This window comes from Aulonocara stuartgranti, assembly GCF_965226115.1.
Source record: "Aulonocara stuartgranti genome assembly, chromosome: 3".
Classification (NCBI taxonomy): Eukaryota; Metazoa; Chordata; class Actinopteri; order Cichliformes; family Cichlidae; genus Aulonocara; species Aulonocara stuartgranti.
The window spans coordinates 54,709,407-54,732,159 of record NC_138941.1 but is presented as its reverse complement, the minus strand read 5'-3'; the positions used below and the strand labels follow the sequence as shown (position 1 = coordinate 54,732,159).

The 22,753-nt window shown below is 41.9% G+C and overlaps 2 protein-coding genes across 3 annotated transcripts; both read right to left on the bottom strand.

The window, feature by feature from the left end:
- Positions 1 to 576: 576 nt before the first annotated feature.
- slc10a7 (solute carrier family 10 member 7) lies at positions 577 to 10,800 on the bottom strand. 2 transcript variants are annotated; one of them, XM_082522770.1, is made up of 13 exons: positions 10,510 to 10,800; positions 8,663 to 8,745; positions 8,432 to 8,568; positions 7,738 to 7,813; positions 7,618 to 7,656; positions 7,455 to 7,490; positions 6,715 to 6,798; positions 6,471 to 6,636; positions 3,956 to 4,007; positions 3,401 to 3,474; positions 2,897 to 3,042; positions 2,709 to 2,760; positions 577 to 842 (listed from the first exon to the last, which is right to left on the bottom strand). In XM_082522770.1, the coding sequence occupies exons 1-12, from the start codon at positions 10,607 to 10,609 to the stop codon at positions 2,740 to 2,742; spliced, it is 1,014 nt and encodes a 337-aa protein (XP_082378896.1). In that variant the 5' UTR covers positions 10,610 to 10,800; the 3' UTR covers positions 577 to 842; positions 2,709 to 2,739. The 2 variants fall into 2 exon arrangements, with proteins under 2 accessions (XP_082378896.1, XP_082378895.1); XM_082522769.1 differs by lacking the exon at positions 2,709 to 2,760.
- Positions 10,801 to 11,703: 903 nt separating this feature from the next.
- On the bottom strand, positions 11,704 to 21,372 carry ttc29 (tetratricopeptide repeat domain 29; the record flags this gene model as incomplete). Its single annotated transcript, XM_082522921.1, is given in 13 exon segments — positions 11,704 to 12,674; positions 12,992 to 13,081; positions 13,214 to 13,337; positions 13,597 to 13,688; positions 14,648 to 14,733; positions 15,851 to 16,063; positions 17,374 to 17,550; positions 17,729 to 17,892; positions 18,872 to 18,931; positions 19,504 to 19,590; positions 20,582 to 20,673; positions 21,281 to 21,345; positions 21,348 to 21,372. Coding segments are annotated over 13 exon segments (1,443 nt in total). The 3' UTR covers positions 11,704 to 12,506.
- Positions 21,373 to 22,753: the final 1,381 nt, after the last annotated feature.

Here is a 22,753-nt window from a genome sequence, read left to right as displayed (position 1 = left end):
CCCATCTCTTTACTTTTTTAATTTTGCAATATTAAATGCCAATAACAACAGACTGGCAGGTATCTCATACCAAACAATAATATCAGCTTTACCCATTCCTGCTCTTTTTGTGCTTTGTTACTATTTAACAGGATCCTTACTGAGAGCCCAAAGCTCTCCTTATTGGTCCGAGACATAAATGCCCTTATGGGTGACAGATTTGGTTAGAATCTGAGGGAAGCAGGCCAGGAATTAAACCGAGACAGCCATATAGAAACAAGTGAACCAAATCATTAACAAAAAAATTTGACCTGTAAACTTGGACTCACTACTCCAGTATTAATGTACCAACATCCTCCACTCAACTAAACGCCACCAAAAAACTACTTGTAAGACAGACGGCATTTTAGAAAGTGTCAAAAATCCAATTGGCTGTTACAATACAGTATATTAAGTATCAGATAATCCAGATCGTCCATGTAACAAACACTGACGCAGGCAGCGACCGCTAGTGGGAAGGTAGAAAAATGTTGAAAACGGCAGAAAAGAGAAAAGACTGGTCCAAATAACTTCATCCTTCTGGCTCCAAAATCCATATAAAAATAGAACTCGCACTTAGTTTAATATAAAACAATATATGTGCTGGAAAGAGGAGTCCTTCCTCATCATAGAAAGAAAAGAACTGAGGCATGCGGTTCCTCTCGTTCTTTCCGCTAGGCTGAGGTCTTCGTTGATTGGTAGCAATAAGGCACGTGTGACCACTGCAATCCTCCACCATAGTTCCCTTTTGTATGAGACACCAGTAACTTCACAAAAGCCAACATTTCATGTCAGATGGGCTGCAGCGCTGACAGCTTCACCGCCTGAACAGAGACAAGAGCCATGAGAAAGAAAAGATTGAGAAGAAAAAACATTAGACAAAAGACGAGTCATTTAACAGGACAAAGAAAACTGTGGAATTATTTAATGACCGACAACATGAAGCCAATTACTCATTTTCCCCACCCTAGCAGCACACTTATAAACAGGCAGCTGAAGCTTGTACAAACACAACGTTGAACCGTGCGTCATTAACTTTGAGAGAAACCCAGCTTCATAAACATTGTGAAGTGAAGCAAAAAGGTCCATGTCCCACCAACAACACAACATCCGTTTGACACCAGAGGGCGCTGTTGCACCCAGAGCGCAGAATTAAAGAGAATGTGCAAAAGAATTATTCATCTGATAGTGGCACACCAAAGTGTTCAATATTAAATAACTAAATATGTGGATAAAACAAACATAACATGGGATAATGTGAATATAATGGCGTTTAATAGAGCTCATTCTTATGGAAGTAGCATGATGACAAACAAAATGCAAGCTATGCATATAAAATTTTGTAAAAACTAAAAAACCCAAACATTTAATTATTAAATAAATTAAATGAATAGAATTCAAAACTGTAAAAACAATGAAAACAATAACTAAAAATAAACAAAAAAAGCCCACATTTTTTTGATCTAATGACACTTTGATGCTTTATTTTCTTTTTGTTTCTAATGAATTGAATAAAACATGTTTAAAAACCGGGTCGGGGATGAGTTCCTGCCCCAAGTGGAGGAGTTCAAGTATCTCGGGGTCTTGTTCGCGAGTGATGGGAAAAGGGAGCCGGAGATCGACAGACGGATTGGGGCTGCAGCTGCAGTAATGCGGACGCTGCACCGGTCCGTCGTGGTGAAGAGGGAGCTGAGTGTAAAAGCGAAGCTCTCAATTTACCGGTCGATCTATGTCCCTACCCTCACCTATGGCCACGAGCTGTGGGTAGTGACCGAAAGAACGAGATCGCGGATACAAGCGGCAGAAATGAGCTTCCTCCGAAGGGTGGCTGGCCTCTCCCTTAGAGATAGGGTGAGAAGTTCGGCCATCCGGGAGGGGCTCAGAGTAGAGCAGCTGCTGCTCCACATCGAAAGGAGCCAGCTGAGGTGGTTTGGGCATCTGACAAGGATGCCCCCTGGGCGCCTCCTGGGTGAGGTGTTCCAGGCACGTCCCACCGGGAGGAGGCCCCGGGGCAGACCCAGGACATGCTGGAGAGATTATATCTCTCGGCTGGCCTGGGAACGCCTTGGTATTCCCCCGGACAAGCTGGAGGAGGTGGCTGGGGAGAGGGAGGTCTGGGCCTCTTTGCTTAGGCTGCTGCCCCCGCGACCCGGCCCCGGACAAAGCGGATGAAGATGGATGGATGTTTAAAAACACAATTTGTATTTGAATTTGATTTTTAATGACACAGATCGTGATCTTTTTTTTCCTCTTGTTTGTTCTGTAGTGACTCATATTCAACAGAGACTACATAATTATTTAGATGCAGTATATTGTTAACTTTAATGGGACTTACACAGCTGACTTTTTTTAAATGCCCAAACGAACAATAAACAAAGTAAAAAGACAAAATTTCAAGCTGAAAAAGTTAAAATTGTACAAAATGTATGAAAGGAAAATTGTTTGTCAGTGTGTCAGTAAAGGGCTTTCATAAATCAGAGTATTACTAAGAAAACAACATACCACATTCATGGTTCAGTCACACTTGAATATTATTATTATAATTCATTTTTCTTTCATGTATTTAATATTGAACACTTTGGGCTTCCATATTGTAAATAAAAAGAAAACCCAGGGAAGCCACAGTAGAGATTTTTTTGAAATTATATACAAAAATAACTGAATTTGCTCTTCCGTCCGTTCTTACTCACTCGGGTCAGACAGAAGTGTTGGCATGCAGCCTTATCGCAACAACAGACTAGACTGTAGGGGGACAAGGTGTAGAGGTTAGTGTTGGCATGGAGCCGCCACGCCGAGGAGCAGGAGAGTTTGATTTAACATCGTCCTCAAAGTGCACGTGTGTGTGTGTGTGTGTGTGTGTGTGTGTGTGTGTGTGTACCTTCTGCCGGCTGGTCATCCAGCTGCGGATGGTCGGCACGAGGACGGAGCCGAGCAGGATCTGAGCCGGATGGTAGATCAGGAGAGGGACTGAGATCAGAGACAGGTGCTCATAGCCCTCAAACACGATCTTCAACATGGGGATACCTGTGATTAAATAAATAAGGAAGACCTCATGGACTTAAAGCTAACCCAGCATTTAAAATTAGACTTCAGAATGAGATGCAGCGTAGACGAGATGACTTTGTTCACTTCATGCCAGCTCCGACCTGCAGCAGAGCTCACGACCGAGCTCAGAGCTTCACAGGCCTCAGAAGCTCTTTCTAACTCCTCCAGATTTCTCCTCTCTTTACTTTCTAACTTAAAACTCCACAGAGCTCTCAGGAGACACCCGACACTTTATACAAGTTTTTGCGCGCATGCAGGAGCTCTCTTCAAACACAACTTTGATGTGAAGTTTCTCTCTAACACAAAATCTGAGCGTCTAATCTGGATGTGCACCCACCCAGGGTTAGAGACTTGTGTGTGGAGCAGAACATGATGGCGACGGTGTCCGCGGCGCTGAACCTGGAGCCTGGCCTGCAGAGACAAACAGGAAGTTAAAACGTGTCATCTGTCACCCTCCAGACGGTTTGCAGGTGGTGACCTTTACACCCAGAGCAAAATGTTGGAGCAGTTCTTATTGTTTTAGGGAGCCAATACATGGAATGATAAGAATATGATGAATAAATGAAATGTATAAAAATAAAATGTGTGAATACCAAACTGTGAAAAAAAAGAAATGAAATCTTAAAATTTAAGATTTGATCAAAGTTGTCGTTTTTCTGTTTTTAATTTTCACATTAAGGGTTTAATACTGATTCTTCTGCAAGTAACTTGATGACAAAAACTACAAGAAATAAATGCTGAAAGCCACTTAATGCTACTAAAAAATGTAATTAAAAAAATATATATTTAGAAAAACATTTCATCACATTTCTGGGCAGAGCTATGTAAAAATAATCAATATAATGAATATTAAAAGAAAAGAAAAGGACAGGTTGAGAAGGAGGAAGCTTACCTGGTGGAAAAGGCAAATGTGAGCAGCATGAAGCTGATCTGGATGGAGAAAACTGCAGAGCAAGAAAAAAAAGAGGCAAATTTAACTTCTCATTTCATATTAAGCTAAAATCAACATTTAGATGGACTTTTAGCAGTTTTTCTTTTTAAAATATTGTTTTAGATCTTATAATAATAAGAACAATAAAAAACAGTCCATTCATTACTAACAGTCTGGAGTGACCTCTGTGGTGGAAATCTTCAGTAACTCCTTCAGTAACGGTTGATTTGATTAGTTTAGTATTGAGTTCTTCGATTAGCCCTTTTTTGGATTGATTCACCAGTATCTGTTCTTCTACACTGCAGCTGCTTTGCAGCGGTTGTAGTTTGTACTAAGCATCTGTAAAAGACGTTGTGTGAGTTTGTTCATTTATGATTTATCATGGATTTTTATTCTAAATTAATAAAAATGTATGGATACTGAGATGTATTAGTTCTACACATTGTCTCTGAAAGTTTTCATTTTTAGACCAGCTAGCCTGAGGGGTAAAATAAAACACCACACTGTTTGTGAGGGAATAGTTGTACACGTTAATAGTCTATATATACTGTTTCTATGCTATGTTTCTATGTGTTCAGTCAAAACACTGTTTATTTTATCTCAATGTATTGTGTTCCTATATTCAGCGATTACTGTTTTCTTTCCTTTTAAGTTAGCTTGGCTAGTTACCAAGGTAAACTTTAGGATTAAATCCAGTTAATGCTGATTTGGACGAGAGCTGTAGAGATTTTATGGTCATTTGGCGCCCTCTAGTGGCTGATACAAACTAGAGCAGTCAACTGGGAAACATTGACTACTGTTCTGTTTATTCTTTTCTGATATTTTTATTTGTAGATCACACTTAGTTGGATTGTAAATAAAGGGAATCTCAAGTCTTTTTTAAATCCTTTACCAGATGCTTGCAGTGGCTGTAATTACTTAAACATTCAAAGAAATCAGGTTCTGATGATTATACTCAGTCCTGGCCCCGGGGTCGAGCAACATGAGCTAACATCATTTTAGAAACTGAGCCTGCTTATCGCTAACCTCAATAAACAACACAGAGATAAAACCACTGGACGTGCCTTCCAGGTCTGGAAGGTGGGCTTCCTGAAATCTGCATTATTTTTACTGACTAGTAGAAGGAAACACTGGCAAACCTGGCAAACTGCTAAATTAACCAACACAATCATTAGGAGTCTTTTGTTTTCTTTTTTGCCACTGATTTTACTGAGAGCCAGAAACTTCAAGAAACCAATTACAACCAATCAGGAAGTGCACGTTTCCCTAGCAACCAGAGGTTAAATCATGCCCAACATGGCAAACAACTCTTGAACAATCTCTTGAGATCAGTTGGGTCAGCTTAACCTATGTTTATGGGAAAACGGTCTTAGCAGACAGTTTCCTTTATGGGAAACATAAAAGAACAACTTTACGGCCTCATGGCTGTGGGCCATAAAGAAAAGGAAGATTAGTCAGGACTTCAGTCATAAGTCCTGTGGTCAGCTGTTTAAGGATCTGATCAGGATCTCCTCTGGATGCCTCACTTCAGAAAGTGGACGTCAGGGTACACACCCAGAACTCTCTGTAGGGGTTATACATCTCATGTGGCTTAATTACACCATGGGATGCCTAATGGCTAATGGCTAATGGAAGTGAAGGATTTCATTGGGTGGTGGCCGGTATGCTGGAGCATTTGAAAAAATGTCATCTGAACAGATAGAGGTAGTTTTTGGGTGTGAAAAGTGAAGCCAGTGTAGAAGTGTCTTCAACCTGCATTATTTTTAATGACCAGCAGGGGAAGATCGCTGATTCAGCAAAAACTGGCAAACTGCTAGCTTAACCAACACAATCTTTGTTTTTTTTGGTGCAGCACATTCTCTGCCACTGATTTTAACGAGAGCCAGAAACGTCCAGAAACCAGTGCCAACCAATCAGGAAGTGTACGCTTCTCTAGCAACCAGAGGTTAAATCGTGTTCAACATAGCAAACAACTCTTGAACAATCTATTGAGATCAGCTGGGTCAAAACAGCCCTTATCTGCCTTGATCTATGTGCTTAGCAGTTTCCTTGACAACTTTATGAGCTCATGGCTACGGGCCATAAAGAAAAGGAAGATTCAGGACTTCAGTCATAAATTCGGTAGTCGGCAGTTTAAGGACAGGACGATACTGTGGTTGCAAACAGGCTTCCAGTGTTATAGAAGTCTGTGGGATAACAGCTCTGACCTCAGTAACACTTTCCAGATGAGCTCATATTCTCAGCCACTGGTTTCAGTTTACAGTGAATATAACATGAAGTCCACTTGAACTTTTGGTAGTTCTCAGAGTAACCGAGGAGAAATGTATTCAGGGATGCTTAAAAAGTTCAACTTTACTCAGCGTTTCAGCGCTAGCACCATTATTTTAACACTTCCTCTGATAGTTTAGTTCAAATTTACAATTTACATTTGATTTCCATTAATCTGCCATTGATGACACGCAGAAGGTGTACTGACTGATAAGGCCGACCAGCAGCAGGCTGGTGGGGTCCAGCTCGATGCTGGGGTTACTGAAGGTTTCGCAGAAGGTGGTGTAGATGATCATGAGGAGGACGGCGCTGCTGATGGCGCCGAACGGGGGCTTTTGCCTTTCCAGAAACTCCCTGAGGAAACCGCGACACACCTGCGCACAACCGAGCAAATCAGCCGATTTAGAGTTCAGACTTTAGACCAAGACTTCAGGACGTGCGCCGCTTCATACCTGACCCAGGATCAGAGGCACCACCACCGTCATGAAGAGCTGAGAGAAGATTGAGGAGAAGGGAACGGAGGACGAGGAGCCGAGCTGGAGGAGGAAGAGGAAAAAATAAATAAATACAAATATTATCACAAGAAATGCACAAAATATTGATCATAAAAAAAAAAAAAAAAAAAAATTGTGCTTAATTTTAGTTATTTTATGACTACTTTTCATTTTTATGACCCTTGGTTGCGTCGTGTCTTTTTTCTTTTAAAAGTAAGGTAAATAAAAACTTATTTAATTATTCGTACGTTCGTAATTATTAAGCTCTTCTGGTTCTAATTTTATTCTGATTTTCATTTTTATTGTTTTGTGACTGTTCAGTTGTGTTTAATGTCCTCACGGTCATTTCAAATCTCTTTATGGTTGCTTTGTGTGATTATTTTAGCTCATTTGTGGTTTTTCGAGCTCTTTTTGTGTTTAGAGATATTTACTTTGCATGCATACTTATTTATGTTCTTATCTGGACATCAAACAAATCGAAAACAAAGTTTAAATTTATCCATTTTTCACTTTCTTCATATTTGGAGCAGGACTGGCTTGTAGCGTGTCTGTAATTTAAAAGTGATCATTTTGCTTGTTTTATGTCTCGGTTTGGTTGCCATGGATCTGTTTATGATTGTTTTATGTTCATAACCCGACCAGGACGTCCTTACAAACGTCTAAGCCTCATAAGGCGTCATGTGGCAGGCGGGACTTACAAAGAGCAGCAGCAGCAGAGGAGTGACGACGATTCCCTGCAGGGAGAAAAAAGGAAAAGAGAAATCAGGATTACAGCTTTGACTCTTCGTTCATTACTGCAGGATCGCTTCATTACAGTCACAATCCTCCAAGGAACGTGAAACAGAAAAAAAACTGTCTTACCAAGAAGCTTCCAAAAGCAGAGTTGAAGATGGCGGCGGCCTGCACAAACACGCACTCAGTTTATCACTTTGGTGACACTGCAGGTTTAATCTGACCTGCTAATCTTTGTGTTTGTGTTACCTCGTTGCCTCCGACAGCCTTGGTGAGAATAACGGCGGAAGAGACCGGAGGGGGCATGCAGCTCACCGTCTGTAACCTAGGCAACCACAACAACCACAGGGTGAAGAAGAAAGAGGAGGATGAGGATGAAACAGATCTGAGTCACTGCCTGCCTCCTCAGAGGAAATCGTGAGGATGGAGGAATGTTTTTCACAAATGAGAAAAACAAAACAAAACAATGCAATACGATGTCACGCAAACAGGTCTGCAGGTGGGAGGGGCTTGTGTGAGACTGAGATGACCATATTAGGAATATGTCCCCTCTGTGATGTCATAAAGATCAGAAAAAAACTGCCTGAAATAAAGAGTTTAGAGCCGTCTGAAGTCTGGAATTGCTTCCACATAGAAAAAATGTTTACAGATCTTATAAATCTATATTTTATTTACAACTGATGATACAATTTTATTTATTTTAATCTGATGACTTCACTTGGACGGACCTCAAAACAAAACTGTGAAAAAAAATAAAATATCCTGTTCCTGGTGTTTCTCTGGGAAGAGGGAAGTCTCACATTATACACAAACACATGGAGCCGGGTCTGTAGTAATCTGTGAATGTGTGTCTTTATGCCAGCCCTCCAGGTACTGTGAGAATAAAGAACAACATTCTCACACACACACAGACAGACACACAGACAGACACACAGATTCCTACCCTCTGAGCAGCCATTGGTCGATGGCGGTCAGTGAGAGCACCTTGAGCAGCAGCCAAACGGCGAGTGGGAAGAAGATGAGGGTGAAGGACTGAACAAAGAGGTGGAGCCGCACGTGAAGCAGCGCACTGGTCAGCTCCTGCACACAGAGACGGAGACTTTTCCAAACTGCACCTGAATGCAACACTGCATGTTCCATAACTGAGGACAGAAGCAGGATGGGAGCAGCTCACCTCCGTTTTTAGCGACAGGCCGCTGTTGAAGAAGATGAGCGAGACGGCGATGTACGCTACGGTGACCTCCGGTTTTAAAGGACCTGACAGACAGAAACAGATCAAATTTTCAAATGTGACAGTCTGTGTAATACAGCAGGGAGAGGAAGCAGCCATCTGCTCTCTGTAGCTCTGCGTGGAGACCTGTTTTTACTGCAGTATGGATTAAAAGGGTTTTCACATCCGGTGCAGTTTCACCTCAGTGCTGCCTTTGTGACGTTGACATAATAGTTTCCTTAATAGGATTTAGCTTTCGGTTGGTGTCTTTGGTTCAGCTCTTGACTTGTTTTCCTCTTATTTATCTGGAAGGACCTTCTCTGTTAGGGTGTGCAGATTTTCCTCTTATGTTGCTTGTATGACCTGTGAGGTTCCACAAGGTTCACTCCCGGGTTCATTGTTATTTTCTTTTTACCAGCTTCTTTTAGCTAGAATCAATCTTTTTATGGCATTTCATATCATTTCTGGATAACCAGCTGGAGGCTAGTTAACTGATCATCCCAGATTACGCACTGACTCTTCAATAACTACCTTGTTTTAAACTTCATATATAACTGAACAAAGACTGATCGCACCACAACTTCTGCCTCCAAGTCAGCTGTGTCATCCATGCTCGCAGTTTACAAAAGATGAGAGCTGCATGTCTTTTAGCTGAAACAAGACTAAGGTGCAACTGTTTTCAACACAACAGCAGCAAATAAAACAAACAATCAAAGAAACAAAAACACACCACACCTGTGCTGATGTCATACTTCCAAAGCATCAACATTCCATGTTGGGATGCCCAACATGCAAACTGGCTGAAAAAACACTGTAGTAATCTGTGAATGTGTTATGAAGTTGAGACTTCAAAATGCGTGACGTCACAATGGATTTGACCATCTTTTATATACAGTCAATGGTAACACGTTAAAATAAGAGTCCAGCAAATACGAGCAAGAAAACCCACTGATATTTGAAGCCGGCGTTTACGAGCAGCGCCTAAAGGCACCACACCGATAGTGGCGTCTTATCTAATCTACAGGGAAAATGAGCGGAGGGGTTATCAGCTCCGGTGGCGGCTGATTTGTAGTTATCAATGCTTATGCTTTCTCCTCACTTAGTTTAGTGGGAGTAATTAAAGATGCCGATAACGTGCTCGTGGACGCGCACACATGAGCGCGGAGCGGAGCACGGAGTTGGGTTGACGTGTTGACATTACCTACTGAATGCAACGTGTCACTACAGCGGCACTTCAGGTACGGAGGGAGACACACACAAACACAAGGAACCACTGTGACGTAGAGCCTGCTGCCCCGGGGCCAGCATGCAGGGGAACATTCCACTGAAAGAAAATCCTGAAATGTACACTTTGTTAAAGTCTGACAAAACCTCCATTCATTACATCACTACGTTATAAATAAAACCAACAGTATTTGCACCTTGTTTCGGCTCAGGTCATATTCACAGAAACATGCAATGTTAAGTTGATAGTCCACACTTTTCTTCAAATTTCGGGGAAACAGCGCTAAATAAAGTCTAGAAGTTGTTAATTTATGAAAGATCAAAAGTTTCCAGGTAAATCAGCCTGTGGCGATTTATTTTGTGACTCCTAACGATTGATTTAAGGTGTTAAGTCTTTACCTGAAAGAACACCTTTGGCCCTGAGAGAGAAGTAAAAGGATGGCAAACTCTTTCACAGCCTGGCAGTAAAATGCCCCAAACTGACCACTTAATAAACGGAATATTTGTTCATTTAGAGTCATTCAAAGAGTGAACACATTTTAAAGCAACACCATTGAACTTCAGTGATGAACTTCCGACCCTCTCACCTCCTTTCACTCCGATGCTGGGCTGCAGCTTGGCCGATAAGATGACCAGCACGATCCCGACGATGAACCACTCCTTTCGTATCCTCGCCACAAGGCCCATGTTTCAGCTCGCCGGTGGTCCACCGGCTCTCCTTGCCTGCCCCCCACGGTCACAGCAGCCGGGACAGAAGTTCCCACAACTCCGGCGCTTCTTCTACGAAGCTTTTATCATCACAAAACACAGGCAGAGGAAGCCGAGGCTGCTTCCGGACACATGGGCCCAAACTAGCCGTAAAGACCAGATTACAGACGCACCGACTCACTCATTACCGTAACACTACTAAAAGCAGCACAACATGCGTGTAACGATCAGAATCTGAAAAAATGTCAATAAAAGATTACATGTTAGGATACAGTTTCATTATTTATAGGTTAAAAAACACAATACAAGTAAAAGTATGAATAATACTGTTATAAATAAGAAACAGGTAAAGAAACAATGGATGTAAGGGTCAGTATAACATTAACACATTTTAGTAGATATTTAAAAAGTTATTTATTAAAAATATGTGCCATTTATTTAACTATAAACAAATAATCATAGCAAACATTTTAAAAAATGTAAAAAAATTATATATTTAGAAAATTGTGATAATGAGGTATTGTTTTAGGTGAACAAGTCATAAAAATATTTTAAAAAATTTAAGTTTGTACAAAAAAAATAGACAAATTTTAATTGACTTGGAGAACAACAGTATATAACATGTAAATAAGGCTGAAATCCCAAACCTCATGCTTTGATGTCCATTTCTCTTCTTACCAGTTTTGTATTCAGTATTTAACGTCTTTTAAAACAGTCAAGGTCACTTTTAATAGAAGACTTATGAACAATAACCAATGACAAACAAACTATATATCAAGTCAATAAAAGTAAATTTTAACACTGAGTATTTAAACTGACATTTTTACTCAGTTGTATATAGCATTCGTATTCTATTTTTATCTTATTGTATATTTTTATTCTATTTTATTCTACTGTATATAGTATATTATTTTATTCTATTCTGTACAGTTGTGTACTGTATTTATTCTTATTGTATTCTAATTTTTGCGTCATAACTTTTGCACTGTCCACTTCCTGCTGTGACAAAACAAATTTCCCACGTGTGGGACTAATAAAGGTTATCTTATCTTATCTTATCTTATCTTATTAAAACATTACAAGTGCTTGAGTACAGATGAACTGTGTGGTTGTAGTACATTGTTAACTATGCAGAAAAGGGATCTCGTGACGTGCTGTGATTAGACCCGTGTGATAGGGAGCGTCCTTGTAATGACATTATTATGACTGTTGTACATTTCTTTGTGGATGATGGCCTTCAGCTGATGCAATTGAAAAGTAAACCACGGTGCAGTGCGAGAGAAGGAAAGGTTTCTAAAGGAGCCATCTTTAGTTTAGCGTTTATCCTTTTCACTCTTATTTTTAATTGATACTATACAGAGGTGAGATTTGGGTAAACGACCGTAGATGTTCTAGGCTATCCCAGCTATCATATAGCATCCTATAGTCTTTGGTAGCATGCTTCATTACTGTGATCTGTGTTTCCTTCCTTTCAAATGTTTGAATGACAGTAAAAACGAGTCTTAGGCGAGATGCGGGACACGTTGCTAAACTGTTGCAGGGCTAACACAGACAACCATTCATACCTATAGCAAGTTTACAGGCTCAGCCCTGTAAATACTGACTCTTTGTATAAATTTGATTTGTTTATGAATAAAAGTCTTTGCATGTTATGAAATGCTCATGATTGTTCTTCACTCCATCACATCTGTATGATATCTCGATGCCACATGAAAAAAAAAACAGCTGAAGAAAGATTTAAACAGTAACTTTGTGCTGCTGCCAAAACGTTTGGCCTCGACAAAGCACACAGCAGATGTTTCAGGGTTTCATCTTTATTCACGGTAACAAGTAACTCTTCTCCTTTCTCTCCCTCATATTGTCAAACGACGGCCCGTTAAAACCAGGCAGGAGAGTAGTAGTCCTCGGAATCCACACTGAGGTCCTCGCGTCCTCGTTTCACCTTCCAGGCGAGCAGCGCCTGCAGAGCGGCGGGCGAGGTTGAGGTAAGTTTGGCGCTGTATTTTCCATTCGTGGCGTGGGCGTGAGCGGAGGCCACCAACACCTGATGGAGGAAAAGCAGCAGGGTCACGGCCTTACAGTCGACATCTGGATCCACATAAACTGTCCTCAGACTCTTCAGTCAATTTAACTTCATGACTACTTCCTGAGTCACAGGTCTCAAAGTTCACAGGCTGAAGGACTCTAATGAAGGATGCACAAGTGTATCTTTTACTCTATTTTTATCTATTTTATCTTAAGTGTATAAAAGAGGTAACATGTCATCCTTGTTCCCGAGGTATTGCATTCACAAACTGTGTGACACGGATACCTCATCAGGCTTTTACGGCTGACTGCTAAAGACGTAAAGAAAAGACCGACCTGCGCTCTCTGCAGCCGAGCCACATCTTCTGTGGTGCAGGCCACCTTGTAGCCCTGCAGGTAGTACTCAGCAGCTTTCACATACTGACTCTACAGAGACACACAGAGATGGGGAAGCAAGCCCAGGTGTTTACGAGGCAAAGCTAACATTTTTCAGCTGCTATAAATCAGTGTGATTGGTTATTGATTCCTGCACTGAATACTGTGGGGTGTGATTGGTACCCTGCTGAAGTAGATGTTTCCCAGACACAGATGAACGTCGATCAGTCTGTGATGCAGTCCGCTGCTACGAGACATGGCGACTAACCTCTCCAGACACGCGACCGCCTCCTCGAAGTATCCCTCGCTGTGCCACACACACACACACACACACACACACACACACACACACACACACACACACACACACACACACAAAGATGGAAAATGAACACTTGACTACAAGAAGGTTACTTGACTCACATTTGCACAGAGACCTCCAGACAATGTGCTGATAAACTTAACTTAAACTGTAGAAATTTCCTTTGTGGTTTTTTATTTTTATTTAATTCAGTTTTAGTCACCATAATACACTTTTGTGTGTGTGTGTGTGTGTGTCTGTGTACCTCTTTAGAGACTTTGCCAAAGCTATGCAGGCCTTCACCGCTCTGTCTGTGCCGTCTAGGCTGTGAAAAATCTCCATGCTGGTGTTAAAGAACTGGACACACACACACACACACACACACACACACACACACACACACACACACACACACACACACACACACACACACACACAGTTGAATTGGGTGGATGTGCATATGAAATGGGGCTCCACTGAAATCTGTTAAAAACACAGTAAGTGGCTCTTTTGTGTGACTTGTTGCCTACACCACACACATGTGGATTCATCCGCAGCCTAAAATAGTCCCACCTAAACTGCCTTTTCCCTCGGGTTCTGTGTTTTTGAGTTTGATTTTCTGTTCTTGGGTTTTACTATTAACACCTCTTAATCTGTCTCCCTGGTTTCAGTCTTATTCCATTTACTTCAAAGCCGCGTGTGAGACGTCAGGAGTAACATCCCTCCTGAGTTATTGTATTCCAGCAGGAAAGCTGGAAAAGCGTGAAAAACTGGATTTGCTTTTCTAGTTAGTAAACACAGCCACTTATGCATCATTAGTAATACAGCATAATATTTGTGTTTTTGCAGTTAAAAAACGCAGCTGCAGCTTGTTCGTGGATGGAGAATGCTCGGTGTCTGCCTATGAAAATTCTGACTGGGAACTTAGAAGTTCCGACTTCCTGGAAACCACCCTTAATCTCATTAACCTCCTGTGTTCCCTTTTTTCTCTGTTACTGTTTAGTCCCTCTTCTTCTCTGTTTAATGTTTGCATTTGCTTTCTTCCTATTTTACTTTGAAAGTCCATTTTCTTCACTGTCCTTTGTGAGTTTTACTTCCTGTCTTGCTGATTCCCAGCTTGTTTGTTCTGCTCTCTCCTTTTCCTCATCAGGGTATAAATCATCCTGTCCTCCTTTTTATCGAGTCGTGTCTTCCCCTCTCTCCCCGAGCCCTCGATTTTCTTTACCTTTTGCTCCAACGTTTATGACACTTTGTTCACGTCTTTGAGTAACAGCTGTATCTATATCTTCAGCAGAGTCAAACACAATCTTTGGTACCTTTTTGGCTGTGCTATGGTCTCCTGCTCTCTGATAGGCCAGGCCTACTTGGAAAGCCGCCTCCCCCTTCATGTGTTTGTCTTCAGCTGAAACAGACGTAAAAATAAAAACCACGTTATAAACACTAATCACTAAACACTAAGAGTCGATCTGATGTCTGTTTAGCAGGCCTGACTTCTATTGAGGAATTTATCCATATATAGGTTTTAGTTTTCGAATTCAAAGATCTTCCTGTGATTTTCAAAGTAATATCATCAGGATTTTTGTAAAAAGATACTTTAAAAATAATAATAATAGATGTTTGTTTATCAAATGCCCAGCAATAACCCTCAACCTTGTAGTAGGTACACCCATGGTATCAACTGAAAATACTTGTCTCGCATTCACAAGATTTTCAGACCTTTCTGACCTTTGACCTTTAGGTCACTGAGTGTGGTGTTATTAACGTTTATATCGAACCACAAAGCTTTCAACATAAATTATATATTTGTTAATTTCTTTGTTGTAGCACGAATGGGAGACATCAATATCAATAAATAATCAATTATCAATAAATAAACAATAAACATAAAGCTGTAAAACTTATGAAAACGCAGTTAAAAATCCAAACTTCAAGCCTTCCTTTGTGTTTTCTAAAACTGTCCAGTGGGGCCAAAGTGGAGTCTTTTGTGGGCCAGTTTTGGCCCCCGGGCCTTATGTTTGCACCCCTGATTTAGATGGATAACAGCACTACAGGCTGGTTTAGAGGCGAATAACAAACTGGACTAAATGAACGTAACGTAAATGAACTCTTTATAGTATATATACTATAAAGAGTGTCTCGGCTCGATTCTTCTGATGTATCACAAATTAAATTCTTTTTGGCGACTGAGTTGAGGCTTTCGCTTGGATTATGGTTAAAAAAACCCTGTAATTAATTTTAATAAACAGAATAAATAAACAGACAAATCTCCTCCTTCTTCAGAAGAATAAACATTTCAAACTCTGTAGCTGTCAGGACCAGTTCTTAACCCCCTCTGAAAACGTGGTACTCGTTGTTTTGCTGAATATTTCTCTGCTTCTGCCTTCACTGTGATCCTCTCAGCACAAACACCTCCTCCTCGGTCTATTTTTAATCTAAATGTTACACATGTGTGTGTTTCCGTGCACAGATTACTCCGATGCGCTGCCTCTCACTGTGTTTTTAGCCCTGGTTCCACCTACACTCCGCGGCCCTGCTGTTGCCTTCGTGAAGCAGCGTCAGGGCCTTCTTGTGGTCCTCGGCGGCCAGCGGCGCCTCCGCGAGCTCTCTGTAGATCTTCCACAGATCCCGGCAGGCCCGGAGCTTCAGGGGCCGACCGTCTGAGTCCAGCCAGCCGCCGTCCTCCGCCTGTTTGCGGCATAGCTCTCCCTGCTGCCTCGCCTCCTCCAGCTCACCTGAGAGAGGTGGCATTTTTATAAGAGTGGGTGGAACATGAGTTCAACCGTCACAGGAAAATAAAGAGAAAAAACAGCAACAAAACAACTAAATCAAATAAAAATACCAAACATGTAGCTGGTTTTGAGGGAATAAGCTTGAGTTTTAGATCATCTGAGTGAAGAAATGTTTCATTTTTTGAGTGCTGATTTAGCTCACAGGGTCAATCAGGTGACCTATACGCCATAAGACTAACACAGAGGGCTGCATTCAGGTCGGTCTTCCATCTTTCTTGTCTTCTCTGCACCGCCCTGTCACAATAAATTATTAATTTGAGTTAGAGTTATTTTTAATCTCAGGCTTTATTCCACAGTGTGTTTTTTGTCTTGTCTTCTTCTCGTCGCCCCCAACCAGGAGATGGCTGAAGCTTCCTCTGCCGGAGGTTTTTTCATGTTAAAAGGGAGTTTTTTCTTCCCACCGTCTCCAAATGCTTGCTCATAGAGGGATGTCCGATGGTTGGGGTGTTGTATGTTGTAATTTATCACGAGGACCAATAACAGCACAAGCAAGAGGGGATCTTATCTTTTCAACACTGCCCCCTGGTGACACTACACAGCTACAACACTCACAAAGGACCAACACACAACTGCCCTCTTTAGGTAAGAGACTAATGCATCAGTGTCAGTGAAGGACAAGTATGCCTGTGTGTGCATCTGTGGATCTCCACTTACACACAGAGCAGAGCACTAGACACTCCCACAGTGCGGGCAACAGTGGTCCTAAAACGTATTACAGACGGACTGCAAGGTTGGCTGGTATTTTACAATAATTCAAATGATTAAGTTTGTAATTATGATTAATTTTTACAATGAACGTTTCAGGATCAAACTGAAAGGAGAAGCCACACCTTCCACTGCAAATGCAAGTTAAATAAGGTCTTATTGTAGGTGATACTCAGTCTCACATAAAAATGAAACACAGAAGAAAACAAAACTTCATGTTCAGCTTTGACTTTCTTTTAATCTGAATGTGATTCAAGGTTTTACTGGTCGCAGTTTTTAGTGCTGCTCATCTAAATCACCTCGACCTTGGCACTGCGCTCACCAGAAATAAACCAGCCAAGTTTGAGGCTGAATGGATGCTTGGACGTTAAGACAGGCTAAGAGCAGACAGTCAGAGAGTTTCATTATTCACTGTCATCGTTAGTAATTCAGATTAGTCAGTTACTGTTTCTACTGTCTTGGAGCAACTGTGACCACATGCTTTCCTCAGGGATTAATAAAGTGCTGTGATTCTGATCATTCACTGTCACTATACTCGGTGTGTGCACCTCGATCCAGGTAGAGCTCAGTCAGGCAGGCCCGGGCCTCGGTGGCTGCTCTGGAGAACCTCCCTTTCTCTCTGTCAGTACAGCTGTGGTAGAAGTAGAAGCGGAGCCAGAGGTCCTCGGGGTCTGAGAAGAACCGACCCAAAAGGAGACGCTCCTCGCAGACGGTGGACCAGATACCTGCAACAGAAGTCACCTGGTCCTGAACCATGGACGCAGTCTTGTTCTGTGTTCTACCAACAATAACCTTACACTCATTATGTCACTGACACACAAACACACTGATCTAATCACTAAATGAAGCCTCACTGGAATCAGAAGGATTGAATCGAGGCTCTGTGTGCGTGTGTGTGTGTACCGGTCCTTTCAGCCTCCTCAGCCAAGCTCAGGTGCTGGCTAATGGTCTCCATTTTGTGTCTTTGTTCCACCAGAGGAGGAGCACGAAGCCTGAGTGATCCCGGTTCAGCCGTCGCCCTCCAGTCCTGATCAGAGCGCAGCAGAGAGACGAGCTCAGAGAACGACCTGAATGACAGAAAGACATTTTTGGGGGATCTTTTTAACTTTGTGTAAACTGGAATGACCACCTGGGAAAAGCATGTCAGAGCACCAGTCCACTGTTTGTTAGAAATGTGCTGCACTGAAGCTAAGCCTCCATCTTCCATGAATTCTTTTTTATTTATAATGTTTGTTGTACAGTCTATTTCTCATGATCCCGTCAAAGGGAAACTGGAGTTTGCTGCAGCCAGTAATTACTCCAAGTCGGATTGTCTTTGATAGCAATAACTTCAAATGCTCACCGCGCCTGCATCAGCCACAAACCGTCAAACAGAGATTCAATATAACACGGGAGGAATCACAGCAGTGAGATGAGTCTGGTATCAACATGTGGGGGAGAAACAAAACATAAAATGCATTTTGAAGGTTTCTCCAGAGTACCGGCTCTTTCCCCCTGTGTCATAGACATTAAATGAATGCAGTGTTGCTGTTGAAACTGAGACGTACACCATGAGAAGGTTTTATCTTTGGTTGCAGATTTTAACAAAGCCTGAAAATCTCACACACCTGTCTCCAGCACTAACAAACTTAAGAGAGCTCAGAGCTGCTGTCAAAATAAGATGACTTAAAAAGTGCCACTCTGTGCAGTTTGGGGGTCTCTAACCCAGAAAGTGTTGATGGCATGAAGGAAAACCTCAGCTAGATATTTAACATCACTGTACAGTGGAAAACAGCAGGCTCTGAGGCGTTTGGGTGCTGTAGGAAAATAGGAAACAAGCAGTGTTGGTTGGGTCCTGTGTGAAATAACGAAATGTGTTGCATGTCTGATGGACAATCAGTTCTTCATTATAAAAAACATGTATTTCATGTCTGTGAGTGTTTGATCACACTGACGGTAATTTTGTTTTTGTACATCAGCAAAACTGCAACGATCAGCCTGCGACTGCAGAATCTTGTTTTTGAGTCAGACATTAAACATTTATCTTGCTGACGGAGAAACAGATACCTGTGGAAGCCTTCCTGCAGCAGCCGCACACAGATGCTCTGCTTCGGACTGCTTCTGAACCTGATGTGAGAGACGGAGGAGTAAAGATTACAGATGTGAGAGAGGAGGAAGACCATGTTAGGCAGCTCAGTGTGGGCGTGTCACAGGAGAAAAATCAGTCGGCAGCCCTTCTCTTTGCAGCAGGGGGCGCTCACACCACTCAGATTTCACGGTCACGATTGCTGAGCAGTACATCTCTAACTCCTTAAACTAACTGCTGACTGGCACCTGTACACCTGAGAGCTGTGCTATGGTTTTCTTTGTGTTAGCTGTATTATTGTAGGGTCTTTACCTTACAATAAGCGCCTTGAGGCAACTGTTGTTGTGATGTGGCGTTATATAGATAAAAGTGATTTGGACTTACTCCACAAAATATCAAACCACAGTCAGAGATCACAGGGACGACGATGGTGGTTATAAACTTTCACTACTAAGCTGGGCTCTCAGCTGCAGGCTCTGAGCGCGCTCGCATAAAATGATCCCTATGAGTGCCCACTACTGCAACCAGAGACATTATCAAATATGATAAAATGGTGATTAAAGTGGTGGTGCCTGTGTTAAAATCCACCCAGTGACACTGAGGATGAACTCACAGAGCGATTTCTTTCCTGGTCAGACTCTCTGCTGGTCGAGACGGGCCCAGTCTGGCTCTGAGGGACTCCTTCGTCTGCTTCATCCTGCTAAAATACACACACACACACACACACACACACACACACACACACACACACACACACACACACACACACACGGGAAGTTGAGTTCCCATCATTACTTCAGAGACTGATACCCTGCTGCTATGTCACTGCGCTCTCCAGCACATTGAGTGCTGCTCTAAACAAAGAAGCCTTAAGTGGAAATTACTTCCAAAGACCTGCAGTTAGCACCAGTGCTGCTTTCTAAGCACACTCTGTAGGTGGAGCGCTTTGGTTATGCTGAGGAAACACTGTTTGAATACTTCAGTCATCACTGAAGGAAATCAAATATTCTTTAATAGTGCCACAGTTCATCTGTTAATAGTAAGGGGAAATGAATGACACTGAAACACAATAGATGCACATGGAGTAAGTGATGACTGTAATACATCTGATAGCGGGGTAAATCGCCACATATTCTGATTACAACTTCCTGTTTCTGTCCGTAAAAAGGCAAGGGCGTATTTATGTTCCACCCTGTCTTTAAGAGAGCCACCAGCAGCTGTAAGAGCTGCACCGAACGCTGAAAGTGAGGTTAAAGTTTACTCTGAGGGTTACTTCTGTCCTCACGCTAATGCCATGCTGTCAAAGCTGTAAAGCATATCAGCAGGTTATGGCATGACACAGAAAACACATCAGTAATACAACAACCTGTCAGTTATGTGGTGCTTGTTTTCATTACCTGAGCACTATGAAATATCTTTGATAAAGAAAGCAGTGAATACTTTGCCCTAGTATTTAGCGAATACACAGATAAGCACAAGTGATGTTTGCTTTGATTTTGATGAAGAAGTAAAGACAAGGTCACGAGAATGTCTGTGTGGGTGTTCCAGGAAAGAAAAAGGAGGAAAAGAGGAAGATTTGTGGATGTAATAACAGAGGACATGCAGAGAGATGATGTGACAGGAGGTGATAGGGATAGGGTGAGATATCCTCCTTGCTCTCTGCCCTTTCCTGCCCTGCAGGCGGTCCTTACCTGTAGTAAGTGCTGCTCCTCTGTTTGCTTTTGTTGGCATTAATTTCAGGGAGAAACCCAACAGCTGTGTTCATCTTCACCTGCAGGTCAACCTGGTGGAGAGAGAGAGGACCCCACCCCACAGAAAACTTTATGCATGAACTGCAATCAGGGTGGCTGTAGCTCAGGTGGTAGAGCAGATCAGCCACTAATCAGAAGGTCGGTGGTTCGATCCCAGGCCGTCTCCTGGCTGCATGCCAAATATCCTTGGGCAAGATACTAACCCCGTGTTTGCCTACTGGTGGTGGCCAGAGGGCCTGGTGGCGCCAGTGTCCAGCAGCCTCGCCTCTGTCAGTGCGCCCCAGGGCAGCTGTGGCTACAATGTAGCTTGCCATCACCTGTGTGTGAATGTGTGTGTGTGAATGGGTGAATGACTGAATGTAGTGTGAAGCGCTTTGGGGTCCTTAGGGACTAGAAAAGCGCTATACAAATGCAGGCCATTTACCATTTAACACTGATGCCTCTTCTAAAATCACAGGGTTTTTATCTTGATTTGAACAGTTTTGCTGCATCTAACAGGGTCACCAAAGAGCGCAGGTCGTTTAAATACAATTACAATAATTTAAGTGAGAATAAGTTAGGCAGACTATTCTGGAGTGTAACTGTGATATTTACAGCTGCACTTTTTAGAAACACACGCAGAGCTCCTGAATTACCGAAAGAAAGACACAACCAGCTGCGCGTGACGGTGAAGCGGGTGAGGTGCACCCGAAAAGCTCCGGAATGAAGCTAGAACGTGAAGCTAATGTCATTAAACCGGAATAACAAAAACAAAATAAAATAAAATAACAGTAACCCTGCTAAGATTTTAAATGTAACACACGGAGAAAGAAGCGCAGAAACACGAACTCACCGCCAGTTTTATTAGAGAAAAACTTTCCACGCTGCCAGCACACTCAACTTCGTCACTATGACAACACCGAACCAAGTCGACCAGAGCAACGAGCTGAACTGCTTCCGGTCAGGTGCTCCCATTAAAAACAATCATTTTTTGTGTGTATATTAATTTTATTTATTCCATGGGTTTGTTATTATTGTCTTCGTGGTGACTTCATGTGTATCTTGTATAAACTGTTTAACAAAAACTTCATAAAGTCCAGTTTTTTTCTTTTCTTTCTCTTCTAACAGGTAAGTTTCTTTTCTTCTTTTGCATTAATCCCAGAATGAAGAGGAATAAAGTCTGACAGTATTTTCCCTGTAAATTTACAGCTTTATCTCAGAGAGTGCTTAATTTTTAAGAAGCTTCACTGACTTTAAAAAACAATTCTGATCAAAATCTTTCCAAATATTTAATATATTATAATAAGCCAATTTTATTTATAAAGCACTTTTAAAAAACGATAGCGGCTCCGGCAGATCCCAGGAACGACATTCAAGATCTCTGTCCAGAGCGCAGTCCTAGGAACAACTAACAACAACTTTTTAAAAAAAATATTAGTTATATATCAGTTATTAGCAGTTTTATCAGTAATTTGTAAGACCTGCATATGACAGAGGTTTATGAAGAGCTTGTAAATAGTAACATTACACACCAGAGGATGCTGCAGAGAGGGGTTCATTCATTTCATTAAATTTATTTTTCATTAATTTGTTCTTCAAAAATCAGTTTAGTTATTGCACATGAGCACAAATGGTTGCAGAAATCTTGCAGACAGAGTTTTAAACCACAGCCAGTCACAAAAATGTCCGGATAAAACAACAAAAGCCAAGAATGATTTTGACTGTGGGGGCTGACAGAGCAAAAAGACGCAGTAAAACTGCAGCAGTGGAGTCAGCGGGGGTTGAGTAAAGCTTTTAAAGGAGCCTTTTCAAAAAGATACACAAATTTTTCTTATTAACACTGCATTAAATCCTCTCCTCCTCACGATTCATCTGCTTCTTTCCCTGTTTGCACTCTGCACACATCAGATGTTCGGGTTCCCGCAGTGAGACTTTTCCATTCAGCCTCACCACAGCTGGATGGAAATAGTGTGCCACTGCGGGTTCTTCAGAGCTTTATAATAAAGTTTCACGAAATCATCAGCAGCTGAGGGGACGTAGAGGCTGTTTCCTGTCTGTCTCAGTGGGCTTGATTCGCTTGTTTAAATGAACTTGTTTGTTCTCGTCGCTCTAATTAGCTGCGAGTGTAATTTA